Source organism: Eriocheir sinensis, chromosome 1 (genome assembly GCF_024679095.1).
Source record: "Eriocheir sinensis breed Jianghai 21 chromosome 1, ASM2467909v1, whole genome shotgun sequence".
In the NCBI taxonomy this organism is placed as follows: Eukaryota; Metazoa; Arthropoda; class Malacostraca; order Decapoda; family Varunidae; genus Eriocheir; species Eriocheir sinensis.
The window spans coordinates 4,120,753-4,142,018 of NC_066509.1; the positions used below are offsets into that span (position 1 = coordinate 4,120,753).

At 46.3% G+C, this 21,266-nt stretch overlaps 1 protein-coding gene across 2 annotated transcripts in view; it reads left to right on the forward strand.

Annotated features, from left to right (window-relative positions):
• Positions 1-5,153: 5,153 nt before the first annotated feature.
• LOC126983558 (ras-like GTP-binding protein RhoL) overlaps positions 5,154-21,266 on the forward strand; it is a 74,969-nt gene continuing 58,856 nt past the window's right edge. Inside the window, exon 1 of one of the 2 annotated variants that reach the window (XM_050836382.1) lies at positions 5,154-5,254. In XM_050836382.1, coding sequence (XP_050692339.1) covers positions 5,197-5,254 — 58 coding nt within the window. In that variant the 5' untranslated portion in view covers positions 5,154-5,196. The remainder of the gene's footprint in view (positions 5,255-21,266) is intronic. The other variant, XM_050836450.1, reaches the window with a different exon arrangement.

A 21,266-nucleotide genomic window follows, 5' to 3' on the forward strand; every position in this document is an offset into this window, starting at 1 on the left:
ACACACTCTCTCTCTCTCTCTCTCTCTGGGAATCAAATAATTAAATGAGCGATATGCAGACGGTGGTGGAGGGGGCGGGAGGGGGGCGAGCGGGTGGAGGGGAAGGAAGGAAGGGGGGGGCGGCAACTGATTGGTGGGAGGTCGGGGGGGGGTGCTATATAGATGAGGTGACGGGGACAAACATATTGGCGAGGTGAAAGAGGTCGAAGTGGAGTTAAAGTTAAGTGAATTGGGTACAAATATGTGTGTGTGTGTGTGTGTGTGTGAGAGAGAGAGAGAGAGAGAGAGAGAGAGAGAGCATAATTGAAGAGAATATGGCAAACAGAAGGAGAAACAGAGAAAGGGTGGAGGAAGAGGAGGAAAGAACGGAAAAAACATGGAGAGAGAGAGAGAGAGAGAGAGAGAGAGAGAGAGAGAGAGAGAGAGAGAGAGAGAGAGAGAGAGAGAGAGATAAAGTATAGGAAGAGGATATGGGAAAACAAAAGAAGAAACAGCTAGGGAATGGGTAAAGGAGGGAGAGAAGATAATAAAAAATGGGAAGAACAGGAATAGGATAATAAAGAAGAAAAAAGACAATGGGTAAAGGAGGGAGAGGAGAAGGTAGTAAAGATGGGAGGAACAGGAATAGGATAATAAAGAAGGAAAAAGAGAATGGGTAAAGGAGGGAGAGGAGAAGGAAATAAAAAATGGGAAGAACAGGAATAAAATAAAGAAGGAGAGATAAAGAAAGATGAATAAATACGTGTAAATAGATAAACAAGGAAATAATCAGACTGGTAAATAGACAAATATAAATAGATAGATAGACAGAAACGGAGATCAACAACTGAATAAATAAAAGAGAAGTAAACAACGAAGGAAACAAACAGACAGGTAGAAAGATAAACAGGAAAACAGATAAATTAACAGATAAAAAAATACGATAAGCCGTTAATTAAGATAGACAGACAGGTAGATATGAATACAGGTAGACAAATACACACTAATAAATACAGTAAACACTCCACTCTATTTAGGAGCATAAGTAGCGGGCTTTTTTTTTTTTCATTATTGTTTTTTTTTTTTACGCCTTGCACTGTCTCCTCTGCTGTAAAAATAAATAAATAAGTAAATAAATATCAATAAAGCTGCACCATCAATTAATAAAAGAAAACGCAGCCTTTAACCTTTTTACCGGAATAATTAAGCAGAAAGAAAACGGAGGGAAGGGGGGGACTTTTTTTTTTTACTTTCGCCCAAATTCATTCCGCCAGTTGACCCCCGCGACCTTACCAAGCATCCAGCGGGGAGGGAGCGGCGCCCCCCTCCCTCCCTTCCCCCCTCATCTCATCTCATTTGCCTCCCTCTCTCCCTCCTCTCCTTTCCTTCCTCCCTCTCTTCTTGATATGGTTCTCTCTCTCTCTCTCTCTCTCTCTCTCTCTCTCTCTCTCTCTCTCTCTCTCTCTCTCTTCCTCCGTTCTTCCCTCCTTTCTCCCTTTCTCCCCATTTACTCTCCTCCCTCCCTCCTTCCTTTCTTTCCTCCCTCCTCTTCTCCCTTCCTATCTCCTTTATTCCCTCCCTCCCTCCCTTCCTCCTTTCCTCCCTCCCTTTCTCGCTTATCTCCTTTACCTCCAATCTTTTCTCTCTTATCTCCCTTCTTTATCTATATCCCTTCTGACCTTTAGGCTTCCCTCCACTCTCCCTTCCTCCCTTTCTTTCCTCTCCCTTTTTTCCTAATTTTCCTCATTTTTTTCCCTTTCTCTTTCTCATTTCCCTCCACTAGCTTAATTACCCTCTGACCCCCTCCTTGCTTCCAATTTCTCTCTCTCTCTCTCTCTCTCTCTCTCTCTCTCTCTCTCTCTCTCTCTCTCTCATACCCTTTCACCCCTTCCCTTCTCCTAATTTCTCCTCCTTTCCTTACTTTTCTTCTTTTTCTCCTTTTTTTCCCTCCATTCCTTTTCTTTTATTACTTCCTATGACCTATTTTCTTCTTTCATCCCTTCCTCCTTTCCTCCTTTATTCCTTCATTTCTCTCCTTTTCCCCTCTTTCTATTCCCTTTTTTGCTCTTGAGACTCATATTATTTATTAACCCAGTTTTTCGAGACACCCTTTCCTGTCCCAATCATTTCCCATCTTCCCTTCCTCTCTCCTTTCCTCCCTCTTTCCCTTTCTCCTGCTTCCCTTTCCTCCTTTTCAACATTTATCTTCTTCCTCCCTCCCCTCTCTTCCCCTCTTTCCCTTCCTCCTGCTTCCCTTTCCTCCTTTTCATCTTCCAGCCTCTCCCTTTGACCTAGTCCCTCCAAATGTAACCCTTCTTCTTTTCCTGCCTCCCCTCTCTTTCCCTTCTCCCTTTCCTTCTCTTCCCCTCTTTCCCTCCCTCCTGCTTCCCTTTCCTTCTTTTCATCATCCAGTCTCCTCCAATCCAACCCTTCCTTCCTTCCTTTCCTCTCCTCTCTCCCTGTTTCCCTTCTCTTTCCTTCTCCCTTTCCTTCTCTTCCCCTCTTTCCCTCCTTCCTGCTTCCCTTTCCTTCTTTTCATCATCCAGTCTCCTCCAATCCAACCCTTCCTTCCTTCCTTTCCTCTCCTCTCTCCCTGTTTCCCTTCTCTTTCCTTCCTCCTTTCCTTCTCTTCCCCTCTTTCCCTCCCTCCTGCTTCCCTTTCCTTCTTTTCATCATCTAGTCTCCTCCAATCCAACCCTTCCTTCCTTCCTTCCTTTCCTCTCCTCTCTCCCTGTTTCCCTCTCTTTCCTTCCCCCTTTCCTTCTATTCCCCTCTTTCCCTCCCTCCTTTTCATCTTACAGCCTCCCCTCGACCTAGTCCCTCTAATAGCATCCCTTCCCTCCGTCCCTCCCTTCTTTCCCTCCCTCTCTTTCCCTCCTCTCATTCCCTCCCTCCCTTTCATCGCCTAGCCTCGAATGCAAACCTTTCCTCTCTCCTCCCTCAACTGGTGCTCAACAGAGAGGAAATAATTATTGGTGCCTTGAAAACATGACCGCGCGATTGGGGGCACAGCGAGGGAACGGAGGAAAAAAAGGCAGGAGGGAATAAAGATGGGGTGAGGGAGAAGGGAGGATAGGGAAGAAGGGGCAATAGAAAAGATGAAAAAAAGGATGATAAGAGAAGGGGGTGACAGTAGAATAAAGAAGGGGAAAGGGAGAAGGGAGGATAGGGAAGAAGGGGGAATAGAAAAAGATGAAAAAAAGGATGGTAAGGAAAGGGGAAGTAGAATAAAGAAGGGGAAAAGAAGAAGATAGGAGAGGGAAGAAGGGACGAGAGAAAGGATGATATGAAAAAATGGGGGAATGAGAGGGAATGATAAAGGGGTGGAAGGGGAAAAGGGAAAACAGAAGGGATAAAGAAGGGATAAAGAAGAAGGAACAAGAGAAAATGGAGGTGAAAGACGAAAGAGGAAAGGATGAAAATGGCAAAAGTGAGGGAGAGATTATTAAGGGGAAGGAAAGAGAATGGGAAAGGGGAAGAAAGCGGGAGAGGATAAAGATGGGGAATAGGAGAAGAGAAGACGGATGGGAAAGGATGAAAAAATAGGGAAATGGGAGGGAGGGATTGAAAGGGAAGGAAAGAAAAGGGGAGAGGAAAGAGAATGGGACAGGGGAAGAAAAACAGAAGAGGATGAAGATGCGGGAAAGAGAGGAAAGGGAAGAAGAGAAAAATAGATGAGTTGAGGGGAGAGGAAGGACGAAAAAAATGGGGAAAATGGGAGAGAGGGATTAAAGGGGGGAGGAAAGGGAAGCGGAAAGGGAAAACAGAGAGGGAAATAAAGATGGGGAAAGGGAGAAGAAGAAAAAGGGATAAAAAGGGAAGGAGAAAGAGGGAAAGGACGAACGGATAAAAAAAGAGAATTGGGCGAGATGGATTAAGGGGAAAGGAGAGGGAAGAGGAAAGGGGAAGAAAGCAGGAGAGGATAAAGGTAGGGAAAGGAGTAAGAGAGGAAAGGGAAGAATATACAAGAGAAAAAAAAAAAGCGAACTGAAGGATGAGGAAGGATGAAAAAATTGGGGAATGGGAGGAAGGGATTGAAAGGGAAGGAAAGAAAAGGGGAAACCGGGGAATACAGATAACGAAAGAGAGAAGAGGGAAGGAAAAGGGACATGGAAAGGGAGGGGGAATAGGGGAAGGGGGGAAGATGAAGGGGTACAGAAGGGGAAATGGGAGAGAGGAATTAAAGAGGTGGGAGAAATGGGGAAGAAAACAGAGGATAAAGAAAGGGAATGGGAAAAAGAGAGAAAAGGGAAGGAGGAATATGAAAAGAAAGGAAAAATAATGAATGAAGGGGTAAAGAAATGGATATTGAGAGAGAGAGAGAGAGAGAGAGAGAGAGAGAGAGAGAGAGAGAGAGAGAGAGAGAGAGAGAGAGAGAGAGAGAGAGAGAGAGAGAGGAAACTGTATTCTGAAAACATGCAGAATGGCGAGGCAGATTTATGTTGAGTTTTGCCTTTTTCTTTTCCTTTCTTTTCCTCCTCCTCCTCCTCTTCCTCCTTCACCTCCTCCTCCTCCTCCTCCTCCTTTCCCTTTAGAATTGATTTATCTCTTCATTTACTTATCTATCAATCTATCTATCTATCTATCTATCTCTCTCTCCCTATCTCTACTACTACTACTACTACTACTACTACTACACCTTCCCTTCGTCTCATCTCACCTGTTACAATATATATTCATGCATTATTTAGGCGGGTAACTCTCACGTGAGGAAGAGAAGGAGGAGGAGGAGGAGGAGGAGAGGTCACGGAGTCGGTATAGGAGGGAGAGGAAAGGAGGAAAGGGAGGGAGGGAGAGGGGAGGGGAGGGTGAAACGGGGAGAGAAACTCATCTTTAAGGAAACTCACGAGGGGAATCACACCCCCTAAAAAGATGGGCTGAAACACATCATTGAAACCCGTGTGTGTGTGTGTGTGTGTGTGTGTGTGTGTGTGTGTGTGAGAGAGAGAGAGAGAGAGAGAGAGAGAGAGAGAGAGAGAGAGAGAGCGGGTGGGGTGGGAGGGAAAGAGAGGAGAGAGAGGTGGAGAGCATGAGAGAGGGAGGGAGGCTGGCAGGGAAGGAGAGAGGGAGAGGGGAGGAAGTGAGAGAGAGAGAGAGCGAGAGGCAGAGAGAGAGGAGCCATCACCACTCCCCTCCCTCCCCCCAGCCAAACACACACACACATACACACACACACACACACACAGTCAGTCTTACAAGTTCAGTGGTGGAGTGTGGATGTGCGCGCGCGTCGGGAGCTTATCACAACTGGACTGTTACGAGAGAAGAGTGAGAGGTTAGTGAGAGTCAGGTAGGGAGGGGGAGGAAGGGGTATTACCTGAGGCTGCCCCCCGTGTGTGTTACCTGGGCACTCGGTATTTACTTCTTCACTCAACTCGTTTTGCTACCGGTGATAATTAAGTTGGTTTAGTGAGTTTGTCAGTGGAGTTTGTGTCGTCATGTGGGTTGGAGTTGCATGTCATCCACTCCACTCCTTATTCACTCCACTTCACTCCCTATCTCCATGTTCACTCCTCTTCCACTCCTTTCCTACCGATGATATGTTGGTTAAGTGAGTTTGTCAGTGGAGTTTGTGTCGTCATGTGGGTTGGAGTTGCTTGTCATTCACTCCACTCCTACACTCCACTTCACTCCCAATCTCCATGTTTACTCCTCTTCCACTCCTTTCCTACCGATGATATGTTGGTTAAGTGAGTTTGTCAGTGGAGTTTGTGTCGTCATGTGGGTTGGAGTTGCTTGTCATCCACTCCACTCCTACACTCCACTTCACTCCCAATCTCCATGTTTACTCCTCTTCCACTCCTTTTCCTACCGGTGATATGTTGTTGTTAGTGGAGTTTGTGTTGTCATGTGGATTGGAGTTGTGTGTCACCATCCACTTCACTCCTACACTCCATATTCACTCCACTCCACTCCCCGTCCCAGTAATAACTCCTGCACTCCACTCCCTACTGGTGATATGTTAGTTTAGTGGGTTTGTGTTGTCATGTGGATTGGAGCTGTTTTTTACCCACTCCATATTCACTCCACATTCACTCCCTCTCTCTCTGTTAACTCCACTCTACTCCACTCCTTTTAGTAATGAGTGAGTTGTGAGTTGTTTATCCTGTTTATCTGTTCGTGTATTACCAACTCCACTCCCAAAGTCCACATCCACTCCACTTCACTCCCTCTCTCCTATTAATTCCACTCTACTCCATTCCCTTTGATATTGAGTTGCATATGCTTAGTAGAAACTGTCACTCCACTCCTGCACTCCATATTAACTCCACTTCCTCTCTTCGCATTCACTCCACATTACTCCCTTTTGGTATCTTTTGGTATTCGGTAATGAGCTAGTGGAGTATATACCGTCTATCTTATCAGTTGTCATATAGGTAGGAGCTGCTTGTCATCCATTCCACTCCTACGCACTCCATATTCACTCCACTCACTCCACTTCATTCTCTTGGTATTTAATCCACTCCACTCAGTTCCTCCTAGTAATGAGTTAGATGGGTGATTTTTTTTATCAGGTTAGTCATGTGGGTGGAAGCTGTTTGTCATCCATCCTACTCCACTTTCTTACTCCACCTTCGCTTGACTCCACACACTATCTTTGTATTTAATTCCACTCTACTCCACTCCATTCCTTTTCGTCGTAAGTTGATTGCGCATGCCTAGTAGAAGCTGTTTGTCACCCACTCCACCTCTACACTCCACATTCACTCCACTTCACTCCCTCTCTCCACATATACTCCACTCGTAATCTTTTTGGCAATGAGTGGAGTTGCTTATGTTTTTTTTATCGTGTCATGTGGGTAGAATCTGTCATCCACTCCACTGCCACATTCCACATTCACTCCACTCCCTCTCTCCACATATACTCCACTCGTAATCTTTTTGACAATAAGTGGAGTTGCTTATGCTTTTTTTTATCGTGTGTCATGTGGGTAGAATCTGTACCATCCACTCCACTCTCACATTCCACATTCACTCCCTCTCTCCACGCATTTACTCCATTCCACTCCACTCCGTTTGGTAATGAGTGAGTTGCATGTTTTTTTTTTTATCAGCTGTGTCGTGTGGTAAGAAACTGTTTATCACTCACTCCACTCCCACATTCCACATTCACTCCACTCCTTCACTCCACTTTACTCCTCCTCCTCCTCACGTTATTTCGTTTGTCTTCTCGTTAACTTTCTTTTCTATTTCTTTTCTCATTTTCAGTTGTCATTCTCTTCCTCTGGTTCTCGTTTACTCCTCTTCCTCTTTCTTCCTCCTCCTTCTCTTCCTCTTTCTCAACTTTTTTTAATCTTTTTTTGTGACCTTATCTTGTCATTTCTATATCTTTCGCTGACGTTCTGAAATCACCTCATTCTCCTTTAGCCCTCGTTTACTTCTCCTCCTCCTCCTCCTCTTTTTGTTTTTTTTCCTTCTCTTTTCTTAATGCCACTATCATCATCAACTTCATCTCCTTCCCCTCCTCCTCACTTTTCTTCTGACATCATCTCTTTCTTTCGACTCCTCCTCCTCCCGTTTTCTACGTTTTCTGACCTAATGTTATCAAATGTCACTTTTCTTCATCCTTTTGCTCCTTTCCGTTCATTAATTTGTTCTTCCTTTCTTTCTTTTCCGTCTTTCTTCTTGGTCTTCTTGTGCGTTTTGTTTATTTCCTGTTCTTCTTCTTCTTCTTCTTCTTCTCCTTCATCTTCTTCTTTTTCTCCTTTGAACCTAAGCTCCCGTGAATCTAACCCCACCTAATATCACTGTCCATGAATTTATCTAATCTATTTTTGAATGTGACAATTGTACTGGCATTCACGTACATGACTGCTCAGCCTGTTCCACTCATCCACCACTCTGTTATTAAACCAATTTTTGCCCATGTCCCTGTTGAATCTGAACTTATCCAGTTTAAACCCATTACTACGTGCTCTGCCCTACGACGCTTTATTAATTTCGTAACCATTTGTAATTCGTCATTGTTGTTGTTGTTGTTGTTGTTGTTGTTAATCGTGGAGTTTCCCATCATAGCGCAGAGGTGTAGCCACGTGTGTGTGTGTGTGTGTGTGTGTGTGTGTGTGTTGCTTTCCCTTTCCCTTGATGCTTCCTTCCTGCCCTTCACCGCCCTTCCGTCTTTAAGTGTTGCATAATATCCTCCCTTCCTTCCCTTCCTCCCTCTACCTTCTCTTCCTCCCTTTATCTCTCCCTCCTTCTCACACTTCATTCTTCTTCTTCTATAACGGCGTGGTGATGTTCCTTCCTTCCCTCCCTTGTTTTCCCCCTCCCTTTTTTTCTCTCCCTTTTCCCCTCCCTCTTTCCCTTCCTCTTTAGCTTTCTCATACTCTCTTTCTTTCTCTCCCTTTCCCCTTTTTCTCTTTCCTTCCCTCCCTTGTATTCCCCCTCCCCTTTTTTCTCTCCCTTTTCCCCTCTTTCCCTCCCCTCCCTTACTCACCCTCCCTTTCTTCTCTCTTATATAAGCGTTGTGATCTTTTATCTCCCTCCCTCATTCCCTCCCTTTTTATCTCTTCCTCCCTCCCACACTTCCTTTCTTTCTCCTCTTTTAAGTCTTGCATCTCCCTTCTTTCTTTCCCTCCCTTCTTCTCTTCCTTCCTCTGATATTTCCTTCCTTTCCTTCTTTTTAAATCTTGCATCTCCCTTCTTTCTTTCCTTCCCTTCCTCTTTCTCTCCCTCCCTCACGCACTCACTCCCTTCCTTCCTCCCTAATGTATGTTCCTTCCCTCCCTCCCTTCTCTCCCTTAATTCCTGCCGCCAGTCAGTGTTACAACTCGTTCCCTCCCTCCCTCCCTCCCTTTAAGTGTTGCATTGCTCTCCCTTCGTCCCTTCGTCCCTCCCTTTCTCCGTCCCTTCGTCTCTCCCTCCCTCCTTCCCTATAAATGTGTGTGTGTTTTTATGTATGTGTTTGTGTTCCTTTCTCTCACCCATTCTTGTTTCTCTCTCTCTCTCTCTCTCTCTCTCTCTCTCTCTCTCTCTCTCTCTCTCTCTCTCTCTCTCCTTCCTTACCTCCCCTCCTTCTCCCTTCCTTCCCCTTCTCTCCCTTGACAAGCCTCAGGACACGATGCACACGGCTATAGCAACACTCCATTGTTCATCGTTGTGTGTGTGTGTGTGTGTGTGTGTGTGTGTGTGTGTGTGTGTTCGTTCCCGCCGGCGTCTGTCTTACCTATGCATTATTATTACGACGGGAGAGAAATACGAGGGGTGGGGAGGGGAGGGGAAGGGGGGAGGAGTGGGGAAGGAGGAGGTACTGTATAGGGAGGGTACGGCGCATGGGATGGGGAGGACGTAGTGGGGAGGGTAGTGCAGTGTTTTGGTTGGGGAGAGAACAGTGTATTGGTTAGGGGAGAGGGTAAGGAAAGGTTATGGGGAGGGAAGCGGTAGGGAGGAAAGCAGGCTGCAGTATATTGGTTGGGGAGGAATGCAACAAGGTTAGGGGGAGGGGAGCGCGGTGGGGAGGGGAAGTGCAGCGTATAAGTTGGGGAGGGTACAGAATATTGAGTGGGAGGAATACAAAGTGGGGAGAGGTGAGAGGGGAAGGGGAAGGATACAGGGGGATAAGGAGGAATTCAAGGGGAGAGAGGGAGGGGGGGGTATTAGGAAAGGGGGCAGGGAGGACATGGGCAGGAAGGATAATTGGGCACGAGAGAGATGGGGAAGGGGAGATGGACGGGGAGAAGGGGAGTGGGGAGGAAGAGGAATAGGGGTAAGAGGGAAGGGTGACAGCACATGGGGAGGGACGGGGGAGAGAGGGAGGGGGAAAGATGGGGAGAAGGAAGATACACAGTGGACGAGAAGGGTAGAAGGGAATGGGGGAATGGGGAGGATATGGAAGAGGGGAGAAGGGGACAGTAGACAGGAGGGGTAGAAAGGGGTTGTGGTGATGGTGGTGGTGAAGGAGAAGGGAAGGGAAGGGAAGGACAGGGCAAGGAAAGAAAGGATATGTTAGGACAGGAAAGGGAAGGGAAGGGAAGGGAAAGGAAGGGAAGGGAGGGACACGCCAAGGAAAGAAAGGATATGTTAGGGCAGGACAGGCAAGGGAAGGGAAGGGAAGGGAAAGGAAAGGAAGGGAAGGGAAGGACAGGGCAAGGAAAGAAAGGATATGTTAGAACAGGACAGGCAAGGGAAGGGAAGGGAGGGAAAGGAAGGGAAGGGAAGGGAGGGAGAGGGCAAGGAAAGGAAGGGTATATTAGGGCAGGACAGGCAAGGGAAGGGAAGGGCAAGGAAGGACAGTGTGTGGGTGTAAGTGTTGGTGGGTGTGGGTGTGGGCACAATAAGGGAATTCAAGTCGTGTGGAAGGAGGTGGGTGGAGAAGGGCGGGAAATATGGTAAATAAGGAGGAGGAGGAGCAGGAAGAGGAAGAGGAGGATTCGACACTACTCCGGAATCCTCATACTATCCTGAGCCCAAAGAAGTGGATAACCCAACACAATCAAATCCTATATACATGACAAAACACCATTTCCCATATCACCACTACCTATCATCACCATCACCACCACTAATCACTATACCCACCTGCACCACCATCATCATCACCTTTCTATGTCCTATTCTGTGGCTATTGGGAGACTTAACACATCATGCCCACTCATGTCCTCTTAGGGTCGTATTTTAAAACATCTCGTCGCCCAAGCACTGATATTTGACAAGGCTTTCATAGGAGTTTGGGACATTTCCAGGAGTAGTTTTATGACCCTGGTGGTAGTTTGACCCTTCTTCTGTACCGTGAATCTAAAGAAACACTCATTAGAACCCGATTGATCCCCTCTTTGACCTTTAGAAATAGTTGATATGAGAAGCGAGTGTCTTATAATACCGATCTAAGTCTTTACTCTACCGGGGAACCACTCGAGTCCCCGTGAGTCCAGCCACCAGTTGTGTACCTGGGAATCACGGTGAGTTACCTGCATAATCCGTGAGCCCCATTCCCAGCGACAAGGCCCAGTGGCAAGCCTCCAGGATGTCGATTCTGGCTACTGGTTAGGAAATGTATGAGCCAACGCGGAGTAAAGGAGGTGGTGGTGAAAGGGGACGCCCACGAAGCTAATGGTAGTGAGTGTGTGTGTTGATCCTGTATGCCGTGATGTTATGGAATGGGATGGGGATTGTGTTGGGTGGAATTAGAACCTTTATAGTGAAGAAGAAATACGGAATGGTAGGAAGTCGTAATGAGAAGTTAGGTTAGGTGAATTATATAAGGGGAAAGCATATGGTATAACTGCGCGTAGCCTCGGCGCTCAACCCCGTAACATTAGCCTTTGAACTTTTGATATCCGCCCTGTTTTTCTTTTTTTAGTAATGAAGCTAACAATACTGATTTTTATGATAATGACGATGATGATGATGGAAACGATTACAGAGAGAGAGAGAGAGAGAGAGAGAGAGAGAGACCCACCATCTGCTCCCCGTTCTGTCTGGCGCCGTGTGACAAGAGATGCTTAATTGGGGTCAGTGTTAAGAGTCGCGGCGTGAGAGAGAGAGAGAGAGAGAGATGCTGGTTAGAGGAAGGGAGGGAGACGGGGGAGGAGGAAATGAGAGGCATGGGAATATGAGAGGAGAGAAGAGGAATTAAGAGGAGACACATACCAAATGAAGAGGAGGAAGAGGAATAAGAGAAGAGAAGAAGAGGAAGAAGGAGGAGGAGGGAGAAAAGAGGGATGAAGAAGAGATACGTATTAATTGAAAAGGAGGAAGAGGAGAAGAGGGGGAAAGAAGAGGAAGAGGAATAGGAGAAGAGAAGGAATGAAGAGGAAGTGAAAAAGAGAAGGTGGAGCTCGGAACATGAGACGAGGAGGAGGAGGAGGAGGAGGAGGAGGAGGCGAATCGTGCTTGTTTAATATGTATGCAATTTCATAAACGTTTGTAGTCGAGAGAACGTTGCCATATACATTACGTTCATATGCGCAGTAGTAGTAGTAGTAGTAGTAGTAGTAGTAGTAGTAGTAGTAGTAGTAGTATCAGTATTACATATCACATTAATATTATTCCTTTCCTTTTTTCTCTTCTTTCCCCTCTTTTTCTTCCGTTTCCCTTCCCTTTTTTCCTCACTCCCCTTATTTTCCCCTATTTTCCTCCCCCCCTTTTTTCCTCTTCCTCCCTTCGTTCTTTTCCCCTCTCTTCCTCCCCTCCTCCCTTTTCCCTCATTTCCTCCTCCCCCTTCCTTTTCCCTCTTTTCCTCTCCGTTCTTTTCCCTCTTTTCCTCCCCCGTTCTTTCCCGTCTTTTTCTTCCCCCGTTTTTCCCTTTTTTTCCTCCCTCCTTTTTTCCTCTTTTTTCCTCCCCTCGTTCTTTTCCCCTCTTTTCCTCCTCCCCCGTTCCTTTCCCCTTTTTTCCTCCTCCCCCGTTCCTTTCCCCTCTTTTCCTCCTCCCCCGTTCCTTTACCCTCTTTTTTCCTCCTCCCCCGTTCCTTTCCCCTCTTTTCCTCCTCCCTTCCTTTCCCCTCTTTTCCCTTTTTATCCTCCCCGTTCCTTTCCCTTTTTTCCTCTCTTTTCCTTACCCGTCTTTTCCTTTTCCTTCCTTCCTTTTTTTTTATCTCGTAAGTGCATATCGCCAGGAGGAAGAGGAGGAGGAGGAGGAGGAGGAAGAGGAGGAGGAGGAGGGTCTTCACGCCTTCTTGCCTTCTTCCTCCTCCTTTCCTCCCTCCCGCCGCCACAAAGTTGTAAATGAAGGAAAATTCTTAGGAAAGGAACGCCAGGTATTTAATAGAGGAGGAAAAATATAACTTTAAAATCTCTATCATGCACCTACAGGCATAAGGGGAGGGGAGGAGGGGAGGAAGAGGGGGGGTGGGAGGGGATTGGAGGGGGGGATGGGTAGACAGGGTTAGGAGGGAGGGGAAAGAGGGGAGAAAAAAAGGAGGAAGAGGAAGGAGGTGAGGAAAAAGGGGGAGGGTAGAAGAGAGGAAGGGGTGTGAGAGAAAGCTTGGAAGGGGAATGGAAAGAAAGGGGAGGAGATGAAGGGAAGCAAAAGGAAGGGAGGTGAAGGAAAGGGAAGAGGAAAGAGGAGAGAAAAAAAATGAAGATGAAGAAAAGTGGATAAAAGATAAGGAAAGGGGAGAGGAATGGAAGTGAGGTAATGGAAAGGGAGGGAAGGGAGGGAAAGGAAGGGAAGGGAAGGGAGGTAATGGAAAGGGAAGGAAGGAGAGGGAAAGGAAGGAAAGGAAAGGGAAGGGAAGAGAAAGGAGGTAATGGAAAGGGATGGAAGGAGAGGGAAAGAAAGGGAAGGAAAGGGAAGGAAAGAGAAGAGAAGGGAGAGGTGATGGAAAAAGGGAGAAAAGGCTAATAAGTACCTCTCCCTTTCATTCCTTCCCTTTTTCCTTTTAATAATTTCCACCTTCCTTCCTTCTCTTCCTTTTCCTTCCTCCTCCACCGGCCAAAGATCAACTCGCATTCCGACAACAACCTCCCCCTCCCACACACACCCCTTCCTACCCCCCTCCACCCCAATACACCGCCCACAGCGCCCACCCCAAGAGGCGCCCATCCACACTTCCTAACGACTCCCATAAAAGGTTAGAGTTACATGAATCGATAATTGGCGAAGGTGGGTGGCGAGGAGGGGGGAGGAGGGGGAGGGAGGGGAAGGGAGAGAGATGAATGAGAAAGTCAGGGGAGGAATGGGAGGGAGAGAGGAAGAGAGAGAAGGGGTGGTAGGAGAAGGGAGGGAGAGAGAGATGTATAAGAAAATAGAGTTGGGAAGGAAGGGGAAGAAAGAGGGGAGTGAAGGGGAGAAGGTGGTGGTGGTGGAGGGTGAAGGAGGAGAAGTAGGGGGTGAAGGGGAGACAATAAAAATGAGAAAGTAGGGGGAGAGGAAGAAGGGGAAGTGGGGGAATGGAGAGATGATGAAGAGTGGGAGATGAAAGGAAGGGGAGTGGGTGGTAAGGTGTAGGAAGGGGAGATAAAGGGAAATTGAGGGGAAGGGGGAGAAGATGTTAGGGACAGGGGAGAAGACTGAGGTGGGGAGGAAATATGAGAGGGAGGGGGGATGGTGCTGGGGGTGGGGAGATGGGGAGGAGAATGATGTGAGTAGTTTTATAGTTGGGGAGATTCCATGACTGGGGTGTGTAAGGAAATTATGAGAGGGAAGATGCGGGGGAGGGGAAGGGGGAGGGGGTGGGGAGCATAAGTCGAGTGTGGGTGACCAGCTTATAGGGGAGCGGACTGGAGGTCAACGGAAGAGGGGAGAAAAGGGAGGGGAGAAGGGGGGAGAGGGGAGTAATGTATCGTATCACATGACGCTAATAATATACCTTTTCTGGGGCGGGGCGGGGCGGGAAGAGGCGGGGTGAAGCGGGGCGGGGCGGGGTGAAACGGGGCAGTTAATAAGATCATTGGACATTATTAGTTTTTGAGTGAGATGCGGGGCGGGGCGGGGCGGGGTGGGGTATAGGGTAAGGGGGGTATTTGGGGTATATTTGAATGGGGGAATGGGGACGGGGCACGGGGAACGGGGCGGGGTATAGGGGGGTAGAGAGGGGCTGAGTGGTTGACTGTACAGGAGAAAGAAGAGGAGGAGGAGGAGGAGGACAGGAAGGAGATAGATATGGAGAGGGAGAAGAAGAATAGGAAGAAAATAAATGAAGAAGAAATGAAGAAAATAGGAAGAAAAGAGATTAGGAGTGAGAAGAAGAGGAGGAGAAGGAGAAGGAGGAGAGGAAGTAGATATGGAGAGGAAAAATAATGGGAAGAGAATGTAGACGAAAATAAAGAAGAATAGAAGAATAAATAAAGGAAACTAAGAAAGAAAAAGAAGAAGAAAAAACGAGGAAAAGGAGTGAGAAGGAGGAGAAAAGATAAAGTAGGAGGAGGAGGTGAAAGAAGTGAGGAGTAGGAGGAGGAGGAGGAGGAGGAGGAGGAGAAGAAAAGATGAAGAAGTAGGAAGAGGAGGTGAAATAAGTGAGAATAAGGAGGAGGAGGAGGAGGAAGAAGAGGAGGAGGAGGAAGAGGAGGAGGAGGAGGAGGAGGATAAGAAGCAAATGGTATAGTCCCTCCTCCACCTAGTCTACGTAGCTTATCTGCAGGATGTGACGTCACCGCTATAACAGAAGCCTCCCCGCACCTCTTGACGTTACTAGGGCCCCTACACACACACACACACACACACACACACACACACACACAGTAAAATGACAGTCTAAACTTCCTATACATCCTTTTTTGATGTCCTACATATTCTAAACATCCTATACACACACACACACACACACACACACACACACACACACACACACACACACACACACACACACACACACACAATGATTTATATTTTTTTCACTCATTTCATCACCACAATATCCACTTCCACCTCCACCTTCCACCTCCATCACCTCCTACCAGCACCTCCTCCTCCTCCTCCTCCTCCATTTCCTCCCCTTCTTCCATCTCATCCTCTCCTGTACCCCACCACAACCTCCTCCCCTTCTTTCTGCACCCCTCCCATCCCCCCCCTTCCCCCTCATCTCCCACCCCCAGCATCACCCATCACCCCTTTATCCCCTTTCCTCCCCTCCTCTCACACCCCAGCATCACCCATCACCCCTCCCTCTCAGCACCCTTTCTATCTCACCCCTTTCCACCGCCACCCCGACCTCCTCCCATCTTCCTGCCCCCCCCCCCATCCACACCGACCTCCGCCCCCCTTCCTGTCCCCCCCCCGCCCTCCACTAGGCCACAAGCGGATCGTATGACCCTGAAATTTATGGAGTTTTAAGAGTTTCGCTCCCTTGACCTGAGCCAACTGCGGAGGAGGAGGAGGAGGAGGAGGAGGAGGAGGAAGAGAAGAAGAAGAAGAAGAAGAAGAAGAAGAAGAAGAAGGAAGGTGGAAGTATAGATATGGAGGAAAAATATTACATCTCACTACGAAGAAAAATACTAAAAAAGAGAAAAAGAGAAGAGAAGAGAGAGAGAGAGAGAGAGAGAGAGATTCCAGGAAAGAGTACTAGCTTCTTTACACTCTCACTCTTTCTCTCTCTCTCTCTCTCTCTCTCTCTCTCTCTCTCTCCACCTCACAAACACTTTCGCCGCCCTTCCTCTGTCGAACGCTTCTGTTAAATCTTCGAGTTTTATGTCACAAGTGCTCTGGCTGACCTTCCCTTCCCTTCCCTTCCCTTCACTTCTTTTCCCGTCCATTGCCTTCCTTTCCCTTTCCTTCCCCTCCCCTTCCATTCCATTCCCTTCTCTTTCCGTTCCTGCTCTTCCTTTGTATCTCCTTTTATTTCACCTTCGTTCCCTTCGTCCCCTTAAACCCATAACATTCTTCCTCCTCTTCACTTCCCTTCCTTTCAACTTCTAACCTTGCTATCCTTCTCCTTCCCCTTTCCTTTCCTTCATTATCTATGCCACTAGCTTCTTTTGCTTCCCTTCCCTTTCCTTCCCTTTTCTTCATTCTCTTTCCCCACTAATCTTCATCCTTCCCTTCCCCTCATTATCCTTTTCCCTCTCCTTCCCTTTCTTCTCAACCTTCTTCCTCTCCCTTGCCCTTCCCACTCACACCTTCCCATCACCTCCCTCCACCCCTTCTACACCCCTCCACAAAGCCTCTTACCCAAGTTAACAAGGGAAATAGGGTGATAATGACCCTGACGATGATGGTGATGATAATGATGATGATGAGGAGGAGGAGGAAGGGGAGGATCATGATGGTGGTAGTGATGATGATGATGGTAGTGATGATGGTGGCGGTGGTGGTGATGGTCTCTCGTCTACAGGTGTTCAGATAAATCAAGGTGTTGTTTTTAATTTCGCAGGTGGAGGAGGAGGAGGAAGGGGAGGATCATGATGGTGGTAGTGATGATGATGATGGTAGTGATGATGGTGGCGGTGGTGGTGATGGTCTCTCGTCTACAGGTGTTCAGATAAATCAAGGTGTTGTTTTTAATTTCGCAGGTGGTTCCTCTCTCACACCTTTCACCTTTTGCCCGTTACCTGTGTTTTCGCGCCTTCACAGTTTGCTTCCCGTGTAAGCTGTTTAATGTTCCTTATATATATAGGTGGATTTTTTTTCTTTCTCCCTCTCTTCCTTTGACTTTCTCTATTTCTTCCTCTATTCCTTTCTTTTCCTTTCTCTCTTTTTCTTTTCTATTTTTTTTTCTTGCTTTCCGCCTCTTTCTTTCGTTCTTTCTGTCTTAATTTCTTTCTTTCTTTTACTTTCTTTCTACTTCGTTCTTTCTTTCTTAATTTTCTGTGTTTCTCTTCCATTTCCTTATTCTCCTTTTCTTCCATTCTTCCCTCCCTCTCCCTAATTTCTCCTCCTCCTCCTCTTCCTCTTCTTCTCCTGCACTGTTTTCCCCCATCTATGTAAGCAATTCTCTCTCTCTCTCTCTCTCTCTCTCTCTCTCTCTCTCTCTCTCTCTCTCTCTCTCTCTCTCACGTGATATTTATTTGTTTTGTGCTTTCTGGATCTTTGCTTCCCAGAGAGAGAGAGAGAGAATATTGCTCTGTTTTATTTCGCTCTCTTCCTTGAGGAATTCCAATGTGTGTGTGTGTGTGTGTGTGTGTGTGTGTGTGTGTGTGTACGAATAAACATCATGTGTGGACGTGAGTAACAATTTGATGAGTGTATGTGGGTGGTGGGGGTGCTGGAGGAGGTGGAGGAGGAGGAGGAGGAGGAGGAGGGGAAGAGTAAGAGGGCGAGGGATGGCATGATTGGAGAGAGAGAGAGAGAGAGAGAGAGAGAGAGAGAGAGAGAGAGAGAGAGAGAGAGGTGGACAATGCATGAGAGGAGATGACGAAAGATGAGGAAGGGAAAGATTAGAAGGAGGAGGAGGAGGAAGAGGAGGAGGGACAGTAAGTGGCTTAAGGAAGAGGAAAGAGGTTCAGGAAGAGTTAGAGAATTGTTAAAAGAGGCGAAAGAGGAGGAGAAAGAAGAAGAAGAAGAAGAAGAAGAAGAAGAATCATTGAGGGTATGTCATAACTTCCACGTTTCTCCTCCTCCTCCTCCTCCTCCTTCAAAACTCCCCTCTTCCCCTCCTCCTCCTCTTTCCTCCTCCTCCTTAACCATATATAACTTTCCTCTTACCCTTCCCCTCTCCCTCTCCTCCTTATCTTCCCCTTCCTTCTTGCCTTCCCCTCCCCTTCCCTTCTTTCTCTCTTCTCTTCCCTTCTTTCTCGTTCCCCTTCCTCTTCTTTTTCCTCTTTTTTCTCCTCTTATCTTTCTCCGTTCCTTCCTTTCCTCTTCATTTACTACATTCCCTCCATTCCTAACTGTTTATTTCCTTCCTTCCTTCCTTCCTTCTTTTCCTCTTCCCCTCCATTCCTTACTGTTTATTCCCTTCCTTTCCTCCTCCTCCTCCTCCTCCTCCTCTTCATCTTCCTCTCAGTTTCCTCCTCAACCCAGCTCACCCTCTTTACCCCCTCTGTTCCCTTTCTATCAACTCCTCCTCCTCCTCCTCCTCCTCCTCCAGCAAATACTTGATGTGGCAGTTATGAGGGAGAAGGGAACGTCACAACTCACGCCTTCACGAGAGAGAGAGAGAGAGAGAGAGAGAGAGAGAGAGAGAGAGCAAACCGAAGGGTCATCACATGTTTCTCACACAAAAAAAAAGCTATATAAATGATACCAAACATGTTAATATCGGTTATGGAGGTTACTTGGCACTCCCCCCCTATCCACGACGCGGGTTTAAGTCTTGCATTAGGAAGTTGGACAGTCTTTAATTTCCTTTCCTTTTTCCTCTCTATTATTTTTCCCTTCCCTTCCTTCTTCTTCTTTGTACTTCTGTTCTCCCTATTCTTATTCCCTTCTTCTACCTCCTCTTTCTCTTTTCTTCTTTCCTTTCTTTCTCACACAACAAAACCATCAACACAACCAATACCATCTTTGAATTCAACCACCACCACCACCATCATCATCTCTTCTATTATAAAACTTTCCCAAACTGATATTTCCTTCACTCACCATACTTTACCATAACTCTATAGCGCATCCCTTCACCACAACCATCACCATCACCACCATACCATATCATCCTTTCTTTCACGCTAGAATAAACTTTTAAGAGAATAATGTGTGTGTGTGTGTGTGTGTGTGTGTGTGTGTGTGTGTGATTATGCGCAAGAGAGACGCACACACACGTACATATAATCCTCTTTTCTTCTCTCTTTCTTCTCTTGTTCTCTCTGTCTTCTCTGTCTTCTCTACTGTCATTAGTCCTAAGTTTCATCCCCCCCCCTCTCTCTCTCTCTCTCTGAAGTTAGTCGTCTTCCAACAGTTTCCTTCCTGTTCCCCGCCACCCCCCCCCCTCTCTCTCTCTCTCTCTCTCTCTCTCTCTCTCTCTCTAGGCCTTAAAGAGCACGTGATATACCGGAGACATTGTTTGGTTAAGGGGGACGGAAGGGGAGGAGGAGGAGGAGGAGGGGAACCGGAAGAAGAATATAAGGAAGTATGAGAAAGGAGAGAAAAGAGGAAGGGGAGATAAAAAGTAAAGGGATGCTGAGGGAGGTGGAAAAAGAAAGAAGAGGGAAGAGGTGGAGGAAGAAAGGGGGAGAGAGAGAGAGAGAGAGAGAGAGAGAGAGAGAGGTAGTCAGAGGTGGAGGAATAAGGGGGAGAGAGGGGGAGAGAGATGGAGGAAGAAAGGGAGGGAGAGACAGAGGAAGAAAAAGGGGAGGAAGAGGAAGGGAGGAGAGAAGGAAATGTTTTAGGAAGAAAGAGAGGAAACAAGAGAGAGAGAGAGAGAGAGAGAGAGAGGTAGTACTGTTAATAAAGGAAGGAAATTCTCTCTCTCCCTCTCTCGCTCTCTCTCTCTCTCTCTCTCTCTTTGACCCAGTGTTGCTAAGTCAATCACAGATCCCCCGCCCCCCTCCGCCCCCCTTACCTCAATTTACCTTTCCTCCCCTCCCCCCTTCCCCTCCTCGCTCTCTCCCCTTCCCCTTGCTCTCTTTTTCTCTCTCACCCTGTTCTGCCTCACAGCTTTCCTCTCCACCCCTCGCTCCGCTCTCTATTCTCTCTCTCTCTCTCTCTCTCTCTCTCTCTCTCTCTCTCTCTCTCTCTCTTCTTTTCCTGCATTCGTTTTCTTTCATTATATATCAGTTTCCTTCCTTCCTTCCTTCCTTCTTTCCCCCCCCACCATTACCAGGCCTTCCTCCCCTCCTCTTCCTCCCCTCCTCTTTCTCCTCCTCCTCCTCCTCTTCCTCGACCAGCCTACTTAACCCTCAAAAATTTAGAGTCAGAGATAGAGTTAGGCCGAATGCGTGTGGATGGGCCCGGGCACTCAGGTAAACACACACACACACACACACACACACACACACACACACACACACACGTTGGATGAGTGTATGGTATAGAGATTTTTTTATCCTCTTCTTTTTTTCTTTTTTTTTTCTTTATTCTTGTTTTTTCTTTTCTATTTTTGTTTGTTTTTTCTCTTTTATCTTTTTGTTTTGGTTCTTGATTTTGTTTACTTGTTTTTTCTTGTTTTCTTTTTGTTTTCATAATAATAATAATAATAATAATAATAATAATAATAATAATAAGAAGAAGAAGAAGAAGAAGAAGAAATATAATGTCATCTTTTCAAATTCCCCGACCATAGGAATAAAAATAAAAACTAGACGAAAAATGAGAAATGTTAATAAAAAAAAAATGTCGCTGATAAGATTTTTTACATTTTCAGAACACGAAAAAAAAATTGAGGTTGAGTTTTGCATTTTTTTTGCGAATGTAATGAAACACGAGGCGAAAATATTGTTGTTGTTGTTGTTGTTGTTGTTGTTCTTCTTCTTCTTCTTTTTCTTCTTCATCTTTTTTTTCTTCATCTTTTTTCTTCTTTTTCTTCTCTTTTTCTACATCTTTTTTCTTCTTCAACTTTTTCTTCTTTATCTTCTTTTTCTTTTTCATCTTCTTTTTCTTTTCCATCTTCTTTTTCTTCTTCATCTTCTTCTTTTTATCTTTTATTTCTTCAACTTCATCTTCTTATCTTTCAATTCGTCTTTCTTTTCTTCTCATACGTCTTCCTTATCTTACCATCATCATCTTTTCTTCTTCTTTTCGATATTATTACAAGCTTTCTTTCTTCTTGTTTATTTTCCATTTTATCATCACTATTGTTGTTATTATCTTTATCATCATTACTAACCTCCTCCTCCTCCTCCTCGTCATCATCATCATCATCACCATCATCATCATCAGGAGCTGCATCTTCCATTCTCACTTAATTTCTAATCTGCAACAAAACTTTTCTCGTCTACCTGCATTTTACATTTTCTTCCTAATCTCTTAACGCTCCTCCTCCACCTCCTCCTCCTCCTCCACCTCCACCTCCTGCTCCCACAGACCTCTTCCTCTT